This window comes from Nerophis ophidion, linkage group LG26, assembly GCF_033978795.1.
Source record: "Nerophis ophidion isolate RoL-2023_Sa linkage group LG26, RoL_Noph_v1.0, whole genome shotgun sequence".
Classification (NCBI taxonomy): domain Eukaryota; kingdom Metazoa; phylum Chordata; class Actinopteri; order Syngnathiformes; family Syngnathidae; genus Nerophis; species Nerophis ophidion.
Genome location: NC_084636.1, coordinates 19,067,936 through 19,086,106, shown reverse-complemented (window position 1 = coordinate 19,086,106; position 18,171 = coordinate 19,067,936). Strand labels below are relative to the sequence as shown.

General features: G+C 41.4%; 1 protein-coding gene across 5 annotated transcripts in view; it reads right to left on the bottom strand.

The window, feature by feature from the left end:
* Positions 1 to 2,244: 2,244 nt before the first annotated feature.
* Positions 2,245 to 18,171, bottom strand: part of abl2 (c-abl oncogene 2, non-receptor tyrosine kinase) — an 89,958-nt gene continuing 74,031 nt past the window's right edge. For 4 of the 5 annotated variants that reach the window (XM_061888204.1, XM_061888205.1, XM_061888208.1 and 1 more), the window contains exons 10-11: positions 15,885 to 16,067; positions 2,245 to 9,816 (exon numbers count right to left, since the gene is read on the bottom strand). In XM_061888204.1, coding sequence (XP_061744188.1) covers positions 8,090 to 9,816; positions 15,885 to 16,067 — 1,910 coding nt within the window. In that variant the 3' untranslated portion in view covers positions 2,245 to 8,089. Of the gene's footprint in view, positions 9,817 to 15,845; positions 16,068 to 18,171 lie in introns of all 5 variants that reach the window. The other variant, XM_061888209.1, reaches the window with a different exon arrangement.

Here is an 18,171-nt window from a genome sequence, read left to right as displayed (position 1 = left end):
CCGCTCTGTGTTAAAGCTTCACAACAAACAAAGAAACACCGGCTGTCTCGGTGCTAAAGGCAGCTGCAATCCACCGCTTTCCACCAACAGCATTCTTCTTTATAGTCTCCATTATTAATTGAACAAATTGCAAAAGATTCAGCAACACAGATGTCCAAATTACTGTGTAATTATGCGATGAAAAGAGACACATTTTAGCCGTAAGTGGTGCTGGGCTAAAATGTCCCTTCCAACCAATGTCACAAACACGCGTCATCATTACGCGACGTTTTCAACCAGAAACTCCGCGGGAAATTAAAAATTGTAATTTAGTAAACTAAACCGGCCGTATTGACATGTGTTGCAATGTTAATATTTCCTCATTGATATATAAACTATCAGACTGCGTGGTCGGTAGTAGTGGGTTTCAGTAGACCTTTTATGTTCACGGAATACTTACTTCCTGAATATACAGTCAAATTGCTTCACATATTGGTTCCATAACAACTGATCTATACAATAATCTAAGGGATACAATACTCAACATTAGAGATGTCCGATAATGGCTTTTTTTCTGATATCCGATATTGTCCAACTCTTATTTACCGATACCAATATATACAGTCGTGGAATTAACACGTTATACCTAATTATGTTGTGATGCTGGATGCATTAAACGATGTAACAAGGTTTTCCAAAATAAATCAACTCAAGTTATGGAAGAAAATGCCAACATGGCACTGTCATATTTCTTATTGAATTCACAAAGTGCATTATTTTTTTTAACATGCCTCAAAACAGCAGCTTGGAATTTGCGACATGCTCTCCCTGAGAGAGCATGAGGAGGTTGATGTGGGCGCGGTTGGGTTGAGGTGTATATTGTTGCGTCCCGGAAGAGTTAGTGCTGCAAGGGATCTGGTCATTTGTTCTGTTGTGTTTATGTTGTGTAACGGTGCGGATGTTCTCCCGAAATGTGTTTGTCATTCTTGTTTGGTGTGGGTTGACAGTGTGGCGCATATTTGTAACAGTGTTAAGAGTTGTTTATACGGCGACCCTCAGTGTGACCTGTATGGCTGTTGACCAAGAATGCGTTGCATTCGCTTGTGTGTGTGAAAAGCTGTGGATATTATGTGAATGGGCCGGCAGCAAAAGCAGTGCTTTTAAGGCAGGTGTCTCAGACACGTGGCCCGCGAGACGTTATTTTGCGGCCCCCACCTTAATATGAAAGTTTAATGTTAGTGCGGCCCACGAGTTTAATATGAATGGCGCTTGACAGCATTGTGTGCAGAGCAGAAGGAATCTACCAATCACGGTGTGGCATATGGCTCTCAAGGGTCGAACATTTGTCACTTGCGTGATTCAAGCAGAGAAACGTTTTGCAGCTTTTCCACTAGACCAAAATGGCTTTTTTAACATTCTGGGTTGCCTACCCCTGCGTTAGTGGAAAAGCGGCAAATAAGTGAAAGCGACAGAAACGTTGCCATGGACACGGGGGTTTTCTTACGTGCCTGGATGCAGTCAGACCGCGACACCTGTCCGTCGTTTGAATTTATTTTGTGTTGAAAATAAAAATAAAGACTTTTGAATATACATATTTTTAAGAAATCTTTTCTTGCGGCCCAGCCTCACCCAGACTCTGCATCCAGTAGCCCCCGGGTAAATTGAGTTTGAGACCCCTACTTTAAGGTTTATTGGCCATCTTTACTTCTCCCTACGTCCGTGTATACAGCGGTGTTTTAAAAAGTCATACATTTTAGTTTTTTGAAACAGATACCGATAATTTCCGATATTACATTTAAAGCACTTATCGTCCGATAATATCGGCAGCCCGATATTATGCTCTCATAATAGAATTCATTATGATAATGTCATTATTGGACATCTCTACTCAACATCTTTATTATTTACAATATAATCAACTCCGGTGAGCAAAACTTCAAATTTAAATGTGACCTTTACACAAAAGCCAAATATATAATTTGCAATTTTTGCAAATTATGTGAAAGTTAAACAGCTTTTCTTTTATTTAAATTAATTTTCTATCACAGCCTGTCTGCCTATGAGCTCTCATTGTACGTTTACCACTTTGTATCATGTGTCCCTGTCAGCTGCAGACCACTTTCATGCATTTGTTATCACTCTAACGTGTTTGAAGGGTGACTTATACCAGGTTTATTTCAATCTTTGATGAGGCTTTAATTCAAAGAGATGATCAAAATAGTTTGAATTGATTAACTTCAGACAGCACAGCAGCTCAGGATTGCATTGTAATTAGGATAGGGTGGACTTTATTCATCCCACAGTGGGGAAATGTTGTAGTTGCAGTGCAGATACAGAAAGTCCACACAAAATCAGGTGAAAACAAGATTATGACATAAGGAAAGGAAATATGGCACATGACATGCTGTGTATTCTTGCAAGTTTTCTCACAAAAGGCAGCAAGAATATTAATATTTGAGACTTACAGACATTTGTGTAAATGCACCATGTCATATGTATCCAGTGTACATTAGGCTGCGTGTGTGCATACATGTACAATACTTGCAACTTGTGCTCAATAAAACAGAGCAGCTCTGACTTGCATATTGTGACCCAAAATTCAGTGAATAAAGGTTTAAAAAAAAAAAAAGAAAAAAAAAAGTTAAATTAAATGGCACCTTAAAAGATGAGATATTCACTGATGATGAATTGAATAATACATTCAAAAAGCAGATATTCGGATGGATAGGCCGCAGTCTAAAACTCTCTTCTTTCCGGCAGCACATAAATGATTGTTTATGAAATAAAACAAGTAGTATTTACATATTTTCCCCCCGCCAAAATAGCTTTGTGCTTTTAATTAATAATGAAAAAACAAAACAATAATTTAAAATTCAAGTTCATACATAAACATTCTAGAAATATTTTTTCCTTGAATCAAATACATGTACAAATGTGCTGAAGACGTACTGCAATTTGTCTGTGAGAGAAGTCCTGTACTGTGTGATTGGGGTGAAGAGGATAGGTTTCATACACTGAACACTATGGAAGGCATGTCCACCATGTACATTTTGAATCCTGCGCCGTCCATAACTAGCAAGGACACTTGTTTTAAAAAACAATAGAAAAAAAAAAGCTGTCCTTAATTGGCCTGCTTGTGCAAGTGCTACCCTGTGCTCCTGTTGAGTCTAGTTTTGCTGAGCAAAGATAAAGTCTTGTGCGAAAAAGAAAAAAAATACCCTATTTGAAATACTGAAATGCTTTTGAGGACTTGGCAGGTGAGAAATTCATTCAAGCCAGAAGAGGGGACGAAAACACTCTGCATAAAAGAAAACATCCATACATACACCCATCTTCTTCCGCTTATCCGAGGTCGGGTCGCGGGGGTAGCAGCCTAAGCAGGGAAGCCCAGACTTCCCTCTCCCCAGCCACTTCGTCTAGCTCTTCCCGGGGGATCCCGAGGCGTTCCCTGGCCAGCTGGGAGACATAGTCTTCCCAACGTGTCCTGGGTCTTCCCCGTGGCCTCCTACCGGTTGGACGTGCCCTAAACATCTCCCTCGGGAGGCGTTGGGGTGGCATCCTGACCAGATGCCCAAACCACCTCATCTGGCTCCTCTCGATGTGGAGGAGCAGAGGCTTTACTTTGAGTTCCTCCCGGATGACAGAGCTTCTCACCCTATCTTTAAGGGAGAGCCCCGCCACACGGCGGAGGAAACTCATTTCGGCCGCTTGTACCCGTGATCTTATCCTTTCGGTCATTACCCAAAGCTCATGACCATAGGTGAGGATGGGAACGTAGATCGACCGGTAAATTGAGAGCTTTGCCTTCCGGCTCAGCTCTTTCTTCACCACAACAGATCGGTACAACGTCCGCATTACTGAAGACGCCGCACCGATCCGCCTGTCGATCTCACGATCCACTCTTCCCCCACTCGTGAACAAGACTCCTAGGTACTTGAACTCCTCCACTTGGGGCAGGGTCTCCTCCCCAACCCGGAGATGAAAAAGAAAACATACCAGGTTGAAATACAAAACCCAAAACCAGTGAAGTTGGCACGTTGCGTAAATGGTAAATAAAACCAGAATACAATGATTGGCAAATCCTTTTCAAGTTATATTTATTTGAATAGACTGCAAAGACAAGTTACTTAATGTCCGAACTGAGAACCTTGAATTTTTGCAAATATTACCTTATTTGGAATTTGATGCCTACAGCATGTTTTAAAAAAGCTGGCATGACATGGGCTCAGGAACACTTCAGAAAACCACTGTCAGTAACTACAGTTGGTCGCTACATCTGTAAGTGCAAGTTAAAACTCTACTATGCAAAGCGAAAGCCATTTATCAACAACACACAGAGACACAGCCAGCTTTGCTGGGGCCCGAGCTCATCTGAGATGGACTGATGCAAAGTGGAAATTTCTTTCTGTGGTCGTATGAGTCCACATTTCAAATTGTTTTTGGAAACTGTGGAAGTCGTGTCGTCCAGAACAAAGAGGAAAAGAACCATCCGGATTGTTATGGAGGCAAAGTTGAAAAGACAGCATCTGTGATGGTATGGGGATGTATTAATGCCCAAGGCATGGGTAACTTACACATCTGTGAAGGCACCATTAATGCTGAAAGGTACATACAGCTTCTGGAGCAACATATGTTGCCATCCAAATAACCTTATCATTGACGCCCCTGCTTATTTCAGCAAGACAATGCCAAGCCACGTGTTACAACAGTGTGGCTTCACAGTAAAAGAGTGTGGGTACTAGACTGGCCTGCCTGTAGTCCAGACCTGTCTCCCATTGAAAATGTGTGGCGCAAATTGAAGCCTAAAATACCACAACAAAGACCCCGGACTGTTGAACAATTTAAGCTGTACATCAAGCAAGAATGGGAAAGAATTCCACCTGAAAGGCTTCATAAATTGGTCTCCTCAGGTCCCAAACATTTACTGAGTGTTGTTAAAAGGAAAGGCCATGTAACACAGTGGTAAAAACGCCCCTTTGCCAACCTTTTTGCAATGTGTTGCTGCCATTAAGATCTAACTTAGTGATTATTTGCAAAAAAAAATATGTTTCTCAATGCAAACATTTAATATCTTGTCTTTGCAGTCTGTTCGATTAAATATAAATTGAAAAGGATTTGAAAATCATTGTATTCTGTTTTTATTTACGAATTACACAACATGCCGACTTCACTGGTTTTGTAAAATAGGTTTGTGTTCTTGTATTTACGATTAAGTGACCTGTGTTGTGTTTCATGCTTCATTTGGATTTACCTACGATACAAAGTAAACCCAAAAACGATGCAGGGATGAAGACCACTACAATAGTGCCCATTGGACATTTATTTTAAGCTAAGGATGGGCATAATAATCAATTCATATGTTGGTGGGCTTCATTGTCGATTGATGATTAGATTGAAGTCAGATTATACCAACTCAGTGGCCTCGTGGTTGGAGTGTTCGCCCTGAGATCGGTAGGATGTGAGTTCAAACCCTGGCCGAGTCATACCAAAGACTATAAAAAAAACGGGACTCATTACCTCCCTGCTTGGCACTCAACATCAAGGGTTGGAATTGGGGGTTAAATCACCAAAATAATTCCCATGGCGTGGCCTCCGCTGCTGCTCACTACTCCCCTCACCTACCAGGGGGTGGAACAAGGGGATGGGTCAAATGCAGAGGACACATTCCACCACGCCTAGTGTGTGTGACAATCATTGGTACTTTAACTTTAAAGTTGAGTTCACTCCTTGCTTGCAGCCAACATAGATGGTGTTGATTGAGAATTGAGTGTGGTGTAGTCAGCAGGGCTGCTCACAACTAACAGACACACATACACAAGCAGAGTGAGCGTTCACTTTCGTAATAATCTGTGCTGGTTGACCCACACTCGACATTCATTTCACCACATTAAGTTTGTAAACAATACAAATTTCTCTGAGGTACTTTAACACATTGTTGTGATATCATCACCGCATCCTCCCAAAGGTACCGCATTGACCCAAATATGTGCATTTTTACCATAAAAAAAACAACAATCTCGGGATTTATAAATGCAAACCAATAGAACACTGCAGGGCAACTTTGTTTCTCTTAAATCTTTGTCACCCTTTAATTGTGTTGACACTTGTGGTTCGGTACGCTGGTCCTGATAAAGAAAAAGGGATAGTTGGTGCAGTTTGCGTGGCTTCATGGGACCAAAGTCCGCACAGTAAAGATTGGATGCCTATTATGCGACAAACCTCAACATTTCCAAAGCAAAGTGCACTCTAATGTGTTGAGAACATAGGATTTATCTATATTCTGTTAAATTTCACAAGCTTCTAAGATATGCAAAACCTAAAACCAGTGAAGCTGGCTCATTGTGTAAATGGTAAATAAAAACAGAATACAATGATTTGCATTTTTTTTTAACCGATATTCAATTGAATAGACAGCAAAGTCAAGATACTTAACGTTCGAACTGGTAAATGTTATTGTTTGCAAATAATTGCTCATCAAACACTTATTTGGAACATCCCACAGGTGAACAGGTTAAATGGGAACAGGTGGGTGCCATGATGGGGTATAAAAGCAGCCTACATGAAATGCTCAGTCATTCATAAACAAAGATGGGAAAAGGGTCACCACTTTGTGAACAAATGTGTGAGCAAATTGTCAAACAGTTTCTCAACCAGCTATTGTAAGGAGTTTAGGGATTTCACCATCCGCGGTCTGTAATATCATCACAAGGTTCAGAGAATTGTGAGAAATTGCCGCATGTAAGCGCCAATACCTGTGACCTTGGATACCTCAGGCGGTACTGCTTCAAAAAGCGAAATCAGTGTGTAAAGAATATCACCACATGGGCTCAGGAACATTTCAGAAAACCACCGTCAGTAACTACAGTTTGTCGCTACATCAGTAAGTGCAAGTTAAAACTCGACTATGCAAAGCGAAAGCCATTTATCAACAACACCCAGAAACGCCACCGGTTATGCTGGGCCCGAGCTCATCTAAGATGGACTGATGTGGAAAACAGTTCTGTGGTCTGACGAGTCCACATTTTAAATTGTTTTTGGAAACTGCGTCCTCCGGACCAGAGAGGAAAAGAACGATCCGGATTGTTATAGGTGCAAAGTTGAAAAGCCAGCATCTGTGATGGTATGGGGGTGTATTAGTGCCCAAGGCTCTAACACACATCTGTGAAGACACCATTAATGCTGAAAGGTACATACAGGTTTTGGAGAAACATATGTTGCCATCCAAGAAACACCTTTTTCATGGACGCTGCTTTTTTTCAGCAAGACAATGCCAAGCCATGTGTTACAACAGTGTGGCTTCATAGTAAAAGAGTGCGGGTATGAGACTGGCCTGTCTGTAGTCCAGACCTGTCTCTCATTGAAAATGTGTGGCGCATTATGAAGCGTAAAATACCACAATGGAGACCCCGGACTGTTGAACAACTTAAGCTGTACATCAAGCAAGAATGGGAAAAAATTCCACCTGAAAATCTTGAAAAATTGGTCTTCTCAGTTCCCAAATGTTTACTGAGTGTTGTTAAAAGGAAAGGTGATGTACAGTAACACAGTGGTAAAAATTTCCCTGTGCCAACTTTTTTGAAATGTGTTATTTGCAAATAAAAATTAAGTTTGAACATTAAATATCTTGTCTTTGCAGTCTATTCAATTGATTATAAGTTGAAAAAGATTTGCAAATCATTGTATTCTGTTTTTATTTATCATTTACACAATGTGCAAACTTCACTGGTTTTGTGCTTTTGAAAAGTTCCCTTACAAGCAGTCAGAAACCTCTCTCGAAAAAAAAGTCACTGGCAGCTTGCTTGTTGCATTCACCCCCGACCAAAATAAACTGCATTAGTGGAGCAAACACGCCAGGGTTTATTTTAGCGAACGCACCTGTAGCAAACAACAGAAAAAGACGCTGATTTGAATATTACAACAACTGTCCTATGAATTTGATCAATCATTCTTATACCAACGGATGGATGAACTGAATAAAAAAAAACAATTTGTCACAACAACCTCTTCTTCCACAAACTTGTAAAAGAGGATGTGTGATATTCAGGGTCATCTTATATTCTGGTCAATACGATATTAAAGGAATCAAATAATCTTGCGGCGTTAGTGTCTGCTACCTCTGGACTACATCACTAATCTCTTTAATACAGCTGTGCAGGTTATCTAGATGGACGTTAGACCCCAAGCAGCTCAGCCCCCCACCTCCTCCCGAGGACGAGACCCTCAGCTCCTGCAGGCTGAGCTCCAGCTTCCCCACCACCTCTCGAAAGGCAAACTTGTTCCTCGTCTGGGGAATGCAGTCCACGTAACCGGAGCAGTAGTCCAACAGCTGGTGGCCGGCGTCCAGTACTTGGCTGCTGGAGGGGCTTTCGGGGCTGCCGTGGAGGATGTTGCTCAGGCACTCGGCGCACTCCAGTAGGGCCTCGCGGCTGGTGAGCTCCGGCTGCGATTTTTCCGACTGCTGCCTGGTTCGCCTCAGCCCCACTTTGGAGTGTGTGGAGGACCTGGCACTGGGTGCTCCGTTGGACATTTTGGTGGGAGTGGTGTTGGCAGGGAAGGAAGTAGGAGGCACCTGCGGAGGAGGCACTGTCGGTCTACACGTGGTCACTCCTCCTGGCGATCGCCCTGATTTATGACCTTTTAACGAGTCACCGTTGACTTGGACTGGTGTGGCTCCTACCTGCTCGTCACCCTCGCTGCTGTAGGAGGGATGCATGCCGCGGAGGGTCGGCGGAGGTGGCGGGGCGCATTTGGGCTTGACGAGCCGCGGCCTGTCCCGGTCCGCCTGGTGCTCAGACAGCAGTTTGAAACGGTTCCCCTGAGAGTCCAATCCGACAAGGTGCACGTCACCTAGGCTGTTCTTTAACGTGGGAGAGATAAGAACCGGAACTTTGTGGTTGTGAGTTTGTGCACCTGCAGCAGCTGAACTAGAAGTTTTAGAGGGGGACGCCCAGCTTTGCTGCCCTCCCCCGTCAGATTCCCCCACTTCCCCTCCAACTCCTGGGGCCCTCCCGCCTGCAGCAGTTGTCCGGGGTAGCAGCTTGGCTTTGGGCCTTTCCCTGATCTGTGCAGTCCCCTCATCCATCCTCCTGAGCGGAGTTTCTGTGGCCCGGGCAGTCCCGTTCTCTGGCTGGGAGGTTGTGGAGGCAGTCCTCTCCAGCGGAGCTTTAGCACTGCGGTTCCTGGGCAAAGTCAGAGCAATACGCTCCAGGTCCGGCAACCCGGAGGACATTGAGGAGGTCGAATTGGACCTCGGTAACGGTTTCGGCCCCCCCACTACAGTTCCACCATCCCCCAAGCAGACTGCCTTTCCTGTCCGTAGCCCGAGGGTCTTTTTGATAAGCCTGGGGGTGAAAAAGCCGGCAAGTCCTCCCCAGCTGCTACCGCTTGTTACCTGTGAAACAAACCCTCCGCCAGAAGGCTTCTGTCCAAATGCGGCTCCGCAGCAGCGGGACTGAGTCTGGGCAGGCTCGCCTTGGGAATGAGAGGGAGAGGCGGAGAAGCCCCCTAAACTGTCAGACTGCGGCAGGGGAGGCGGGGCGCTAAAATCAGCAGTAGGCTCATATTTCTTGTGGGGTTGCGTCTCCATCTCTCGAAAGGAGCTGCTCCTTTTGGGAGGTGTCGGAAGGTTCTGTTGGTGCTGGGAGGACGGCGAGGAGGAGGACGAGGACTTCTTCTTAATGAAGGAGCTGAAGAAGCTCGTCTTGCGGTCTCGTGTGAAAGTCCCCGTATCCAGTGTGTCCTCTAAAAAGCTGCTAGGAGATTTATCACGCGGCTGCTGTTTTCTGGGCAGTGCTGGGGAGCTGCCCGAGCGTCCATTGCCTCCTAACAAAGGCCAGCCTGAAAGGAAGAGAGAGGGTTTCATTAAAACAATGAAATACAGCCTTGGTGAGCTATCCAGGAAAGTAGCAGTTTTGATCACATTCCCTTGTAGACCAGGGGTTTGAAAGTAGCACAATGAGCCAAAGTGGAATGCACAGGAAGTCTCACTTTGTTCTGTTCAAGGACATAAGACAATGAATGAATGAACACACACATAGTATCGTCTAGGGTTTGGATGATGAGAAGAAGTGACAGAAACGAGACAAAACGAGAATGGACGAATGAAACACATTTCATCGAGCGGTGGCAGCAAGGTGGACAAAAGCGTGTGTGTAAAGGGACCATCGAGGAAGAGCACCGGACTTTGTTGGGCATGGTCTTCTCTCCGGCGCTGGTATTGCTACCGTTTGTCCATTTGTGGAATCATTTATTAATATTCATTTCAAATCTCCTCACCCTTTTCACTCAAGCAATTAGAATAAAATAACCTGGGAGGAGTTTGCCCTTCAAAAGAAGATCCATACAAAATTGTATTTCAAAACAGTTTTGATTTTAACTTACAGCTCATAAAAAAAACAAAAACATTTCTATATTCAAACTCAGTATAGCATTTATTTTTGTTTGACTACTTTTGGATTGTTTTGTTTGTCCTCAATTGCTCTGTCCATTGTTACTCTGAATGTTGCCGGGTTTGGTTTTGGAATTAGGATTGTATTATCGAATATTATTTAGTTGGATTTATTGATAATCCATCCAGCAATTTTCTTAAAATTTTTTAAAAATCTGAATACAATTTGAAAAATTGTCAAAAAGGTAAATATTGTAAACTACTGGTTGACGCTTTTAATTAATTAACGAAATGCCAAAAAAAAACATCCACATCCTTCATTTAGTATCTTTGTATTAACTAAACTCTGCACAATGTTCTAATTTTTTGAGATGTGACTGTATAATACTGTCCCCTTCTTTTGAGGACTTTATTATGGAGCATATTTTGTGAAGTTCTCACCTCAGACAGTTTACTCTCTCACCATAAGAAGTCAAACTGAAATGAATAATGCATAATAGTCATAGCTGAAGTTGGTTAAGTGTGTTTGATTCCCCACCTGACCCCAAAGCTTCTGCAGCTCCCTTGACATCTTCTGCCTGTCTCACATTTTGAAAACCCCAGCTACACATTTTCTTTTTTTTTTTTTTTTAATACCAGTCGTGTATAGTAGCCGAATAGGCAAATAATATTGTTGATTTAGATGTCTGTAATTGCTGTATAGGTTTACTTGACAAATGAGAAGTGCAGAATACTTCTTGTTGCATTATTTGTATTTAACTTTATTGAATGTTTGGCTATATTTACTGTTTGGTGCAATCTGACCTGAGAAGGAGGGGATAGAAAGAAAAAACAAAAACATGTGGGAATTGTGGGACAAAACAGAGAGGGACAATAACAACAACAAAAAAACAGCAATATAACCGCATCCACAGACAACATACTGTATATACAAACATGATACATGTATTAATTTAAAAAAAACAACGATGGGATAAGTGTAAACTAGTAACAATTGTTAACATTGAACATTAATACGGACCCTTGCAGCATCCTAAAAAGCTGTTTTTCCACCATGACCCTGACAGGGTGACAGTACAGGATGAAAAGATACAACCATGCGAGTCATGCACACTTAATTTGGACTTTAGTTCCACTTTTGCAAGAATTTCTGAATTTAAACATTTAGTGAACACATGCAAAAATGCCTTGCATATAATTATGTATGATGCATTTTTTGGCTGCTCTGATCAAATGCATTAATTTTTAACCAGCACTGTTTTTTTATTTATTACAGAAACAGTTTTATTGGAATCAAGAGGTTGTTTATGTGTTTAGTAATAGTACAATGAATGCTCTATGTGTTAATAGACAAGGGAGGGAGAGTCACCAAAGTGGTTGGGGACTGACAGCAGAGTAAGGACAAAGACAGGCATACAGGCAGACTTGTTGACATCACAAAGACACAAGATTAACACTTTATTACCAAAGAAAGAAATAAAGGGCTCAACTGAAATCACAAATAATTACCTACTCTGACTTTGGACTATTTAGTAAAATGCAAAAAAATACGATCTTTATTTTACTTTACATCACATTGGTCTTTTTAGTTTGCCATTATACCAGAAATGTATTTATTTTTAGCATTGAGGTTATTGTTAGTAGTTACATTTGATCTATCTATGTATCTATTTACAGTAGTTAGCTATCTAAATATTGAGACAAAGGGATATTATTGTTGTATTATATTGATGTATTCTGGAAAAACTAAACTGGAGAATCTCGGCAGGAGAGGTTCTATAACAGCTTCTTCCCTCAGGCCATAAGACTCTTGAACGCGTCATAATAATCCCCTCAATTCCACCAAAAGCAAATTAACTCGCTGGACTATAAAGACAATATAACATACGTCCATAAACATGGATGCATATGCAAAAGTGCAATATATTTATCTGTAAAGTAATTTATTTATATCTGCACCTTCTTTTGTAAATGCAAACACTGCAAAATATTGCTCTTTTCATCCTGCACTATAACGAGCTAATGCAACAAAATTTTGTTCTTATCTGTACTGTAAAGTTCAGATTTGAATGACAATACAGGAAGTCTAAGTCCAAGTCTTAGTGCTTTAACTACAAAAGGTTTGTGTGTAATAAACACGTGCAGACTTAGCCTGTGCAACGCTGATTTAATAGGCTTGTGCACTTCAAATTGCGTCTGTTAAATGAGCAAAATAGCAAGCGCCATTTATTCAGCCCTTTTGCATTCATGCATATGCACAACATATGGAGAATATCAGAAAGTGCAAAATACTAAAGGATATGAAAATGTTTTCCTTTTGTGCCTGCAATGTGCTTTATCAAAGCTAAATGGGTTTGTTATTGTGCACACATTCATAATAGATCACCTGCAACATGCCCACTAACAGTAAGTGCACCTTTTTAGTTTTCACCCAAGAGCTTGTTATTTGGGATCTTAGTAGATCAGGCGCTAGGATTTCAAGGCACACAGCATTCTCTGAATTTAGAATATACCGTATTTTTCGGACTATAAGGCGCACTTAAAATTATTTCAGTTTCTCAAAAATCGATGCGCCTAATGTACGGAATAATTCTGGTTGTGCTTACCGACCTTGAAGCAATTTTATTTGGTACATGGTGTAATGATAAGTGACCAGTAGATGGCAGTCACACATAAGAGATACGTGGACACTGCAGTATGACACCAGTAAAAAACACCAAAACTTTAAATGTTCCATTGAAAATAAAGAACATTACACACGGCACTCAAAGATCTGTCAATATGTTTTAGTACGACTTTGACGCAGCACTGCTTGATGGATTGTCAGCCCATTGCGGCTACCATGCTCAGAGATACAATTATTACAAACCCCGTTTCCATATGAGTTGGGAAATTGTGTTGGATGTAAATGTAAACGGAATACAATGATTTGCAAATCATTTTCAACCCATATTCAATTGAATCCACTACAAAGACAAGATATTTGATGTTCAAACTCAAACTTTATTTTTTTTTTGCAAATAATAATTAACTTAAAATTTCATAGCTGCAACACTAATTGTTGAAGCTTTGAAAGTGGAATTCTTTCCCATTCTTGTTTTATGTAGAGCTTCAGTCGTTCAACAGTCCGGGGTCTCCGCTGTCGTATTTTACGCTTCATAATGCGCCACAAATTTTCGATGGGAGTCAGGTCTGGACTGCAGGCGGGCCAGGAAAGTACTCGCACTCTTTTACTACGAAACCACACTGTTGTAACACGTGACTTGGCATTGTCTTGCTGAAATAAGCAGGGGCGTCCATGATAACGTTGCTTGGATGACAACATATGTTGCTCCAAAACCTGTATGGACCATTCAGCATTAATGGTGCCTTCACAGATGTGTAAGTTACCCATGCCTTGGGCACTAATGCACCCCCATACCATCACAGATGCTGGCTTTTGAACTTTGCGCCTAGAACAATCCGGAAGGTTATTTTCCTCTTTGTTCCGGAGGACACCACGTCCACAGTTTCTAAATATAATTTGAAATGTGGACTCGTCGGACCACAGAACACTTTTCCACTTTGCATCAGTCCATCTTAGATGATCTCGAGCCCAGCAAAGTCAGCGGCGTTCCCTGGTGTTGTTGATAAATGGGTTTTACTTTGCATAGTTGAGTTTTAACTTGCACTTACAGATGTAGCGACCAACTGTAATTACTGAGAGTAGTTTTATGAAGTGTTCCTGAGCCCATGTGGTGATGTCCTTAACACACTGATGTCGGTTTTTGATGCAGGACCGCTGAACCTTTTGATGATTTTACGGACCGTCGGTGGTAAAATCCCTCAATTCCTTGCAATAGCTCTTTGAGAAATGTTGTTCTAAAACTGTTTGGCAATTTGCTTACAAATTGGTGACCCTCGCCCCATCCTTGTTTGTGAATTACTTAGCATTTCATGGAAGCTGTTTTTATACCCTATCATGGCACCCACCTGTTCCCAATTAGCCTGCACACCTGTGGGATGTTCCAAATAAGTGTTTGATGAGCATTTCTCAACTTAATCAGTATTTATTGCCACTTTTCCCAACTTCTTTGTCACATGTTGCTGGCATCAAATTTTAAAGTTAATGATTATTTGCAAAAAAAAATGTTTTTCAGTTTGAACATCAAATATATGTTGTCTTTGTAGCATATTCAACTGAATATGGGTTGAAATGGATTTGCAAATAATTGTATTCCGTTTATATTTACATGTAACAAAATTTCCCAACTCATATGGAAACGGGGTTTTGTACTATGGTGTTTAAAATGGAACCCATTAGCAGACATTATCTGGTGTTTTGTTTCACAATATTATGCAAAATCAACTTTTCTTACCTTCTGGTACCTGCTGATGTGTATGTATTTGAGACCTGCACAAGTCATGAAAATTTGCGCAAGTCCGCCACTTTAGTCCGTGGCGAGTCCGTATTCGATAAGATTCTTCTTTTTCACTATCTTATTGTAACGGGGCATTCACCCTCTGCTGTAGCCATTTGTAATATAAAGAAGTCTAAAGTTCTAACTTATATCTGCTATGGAAGCGCTAAAAACTTCCAGTGTAGTGAGTTTACAAACCAGTAAATCACCCATGTAAGTTTAGTTTAGAGTTCCGGTCGGACGGTTTTTCACAACACAAATTTTCGGCGTAGTAGTCGCACTAGTGAGCCACGGATGAGAAGATACTGCTCTGTTGTTGATTTACGTAAAGTGTTATTGTCATTAAAACAGTTAGCTCAATCTTTTGACACTTCTTCCACTCCCGTCTTTGCACGCTACACCGTTACAACAAAGATGACGGGGAGAAGACGCTGGCGAAGGTGAGCCAAGTAAATAAGACCACCCACAAAACGCATCCACAGTCAGCAAGCGACTTGAAGATGATCTGTAAAACATAATCTAAGCAACATTTTGACCAAAGAACCACCATTACATGTTATGTAGACCACAAGGAAGTGATTTAAATTTGGAAAGAAACCATAATATGACCCCTTTTAATGCACCTTTTGTATGAAAAAAGACCTGAATAGACCCGGTCATCGGCAGTGCGCCTTGTAATCCGGTGCTTTCTATGGTCCAGAAAATACGGCAATTGACCTTAATGTCAGGCAGATGCAATTCCTTACATTTCTGCATGTTCATTAAACTATATTAGCACATACAACATTGCATGTGTTTCTATTTTGTCAGTGTTGGGTTGTTTTGTTTGTTACAAAGAGTTAGCAGAGCCATTTATTCTTTCCTCATGGAAGAAATATAGAGGATGGGTGATTTTAATGATTTTACTGAACTGCCAAGAACAGACAGGTTGACTGGAAAAGGACAGATGACTGTATAAGGTGGTCATTCGTGGAGAAAAATGACAGCCCTTCTCCTCAGACGATGGGCTTGACGACGCTGCAGTTGGCTCTTCGAATCAAGGGCGCCTTGGACACTTTTGAGGTTGTAATGCGGTACACGTGATGTCTTGGCGGCGAGGAAGGCATGTCTAGCTGTACCTGAGGGGCCATGAGTGCCGTGGTCTGGCCGCCCGTCCGGCCCATTCTCGATGTTCTCCTTGTTTTCCGTGTGCTTTAGGTGTGTGCGAGATTTGGAAGGCAACAGGGGCGTGTCATGGCTGAACGCGTGAAGGGGACCGCTTTGACCAGAGGAGGCCATCTTGCAGAGCTCCTCTGCAACCTCTGCAAAGAAAAATGAGAAACAAGTCAAATTAAAAGATAGAAGCCAAAAGGACAACAGAACTTTTGAAGTCAAACAACCGTGAAGTTTAACAACATTGGCGGACAATATACCTCTAAAGTAATGCACAATCAGTTTCTGCTGTTGCCAACAATGCTATCACACAAATCCTGTAAAACTTTATGTTCAGATTCAAAGGGTGGCCAACTCCAGCTCACACAGGATATCAAACAGTCACACAAGTTATCATTAGAGATGTCCGATAAAATCGGCCATGCTTTAAAATGTAATATCGGAAATTATCGGTATCGGTTTCATACTACCGATTTTCCCAGGAGACTCCCGAATTTCAGTGCCCCTCCCGATAATCTCACAGGGCAACCATTCTCCTGATTTCCACCCGGAAAACATTATTAGGGGCATGCCTTAAAGGCACTGCCTTTAGCGTCCTTTACAACCTGTCGTCCCGTCCACTTTCCTTCCATACAAATAGCGTGCCGGCCCAATCACATAATATATGCGGCTATTTCAAACACACACAAGTGAATGCAATGCATACTTGATCAACAGCCATACAGGTCACTGAGGGTAGCTGTATAAACAACTTTAACACTGTTACAAATATGCGCCACACTGTGAACCCACACCAAACAAGAATGACAAACACATTTCAGGAGAACATCCGCACCGTAACACAACATAAACACAACAGAACAAATACCCAGAACCCGTTGCAGCACTAACTCTTCCGGGACGCTACAATATACATCCCCCGCTAGCACCAAACCCCGCACCCCATCTCCCGAAATCGGAGGTCTCAAGGTCGGCAAGTACCGTATTTTTCGGACTATAAGTCGCGGTTTTTTTCAGTTTGGCCGGGGGTGCGACAAATACTCCGGAGCGACTTATGTGTGAAATTATTAACACATTACTGTAGAATATCAAATAATATTTTTTATCTCATTCACGGAGGAGACCAAGAAAATGCCAGCAATCGTCACAAACACGTCAGCAATACACGTCAACCAATAAGAATTTGGCGGGGGAGGGTCATGGCAGAAGTGCATTGTGGGTCATGGAATGCTAACTGCTATAGCTATTAAAATAGATCATTTCATCCTTGGCGGTAACTTATAAAAACTGAGAAGGGCTGAACAAAAATTGGACCGAAAAGGAAAACATGTACTGCAGATTACAAGCTGGACGTAGTAAAATATGCAGCAGAAAACAACAAGAGGAAGCGGCGCATACCTTTGGAGTTGGCAGAGTTGTTTGGAAGCGACATAGAGGAAGAAGATTTCATCGGATTTAGCGATTAGGAGTGACAGATTGTTCGGTAAACGCATACCATGTTCTATATGTTATAGTTATTTGAATGATTCTTACCATAATATGTTACATTAACATACCAGGCACGTTCTCAGTTGGTTATTTATACGTCATATAACGTACACCTATTCAGGATGTTGTTCACTATTCTTTTTTTATTTTAAATTGCCTTTCAAATGTCTATTCTTGGTGTTGGATTTTATCAAATAAATTTCCCCCAAAAATGCGACTTATGCTCCAGTGCGACGTATATATGTTTTTTTCCTTCTTTATTATGCATTTTCTGCCAGTGCGACGTATACTCCGGAGCAATTTATAATCCGAAAAATACGGTATGTTCTAGTATACTCTGGACTGAAGCTGTGAGCCTTCATTGTTTTTATAACTGTTGTTTTGAGGCATGTTTAAAAAATAAAAAGTAATGCTCTTTGTGAAAGTCAAAGTATAGTATTTCCCATAGTTGTAGTAGGTATCAGGATTATTTTAGCGAGAGCATGTACCAAATTCCAAGCTGCTGTTTTGAGGCATGTTAAAAAAAACTATGCACTCTGTGACTTCAATAATATATATGGCAGTCTCATGTTGCCACTTTTTTACATAATGGGAGTTGAAGTTGTTCTCTTATTATGGAAAACTTAGTTTTTGATTGATTAATTGAAACTTGTATTAATTGATCACTAAATGGTAACAGCCGAATAAGTTTTTCAAATTGTTTAAGTCGGGGTCCACTTCAATCAATTCATGGTAAAGTTACATTGTTTAATGCATCCAGCAGGG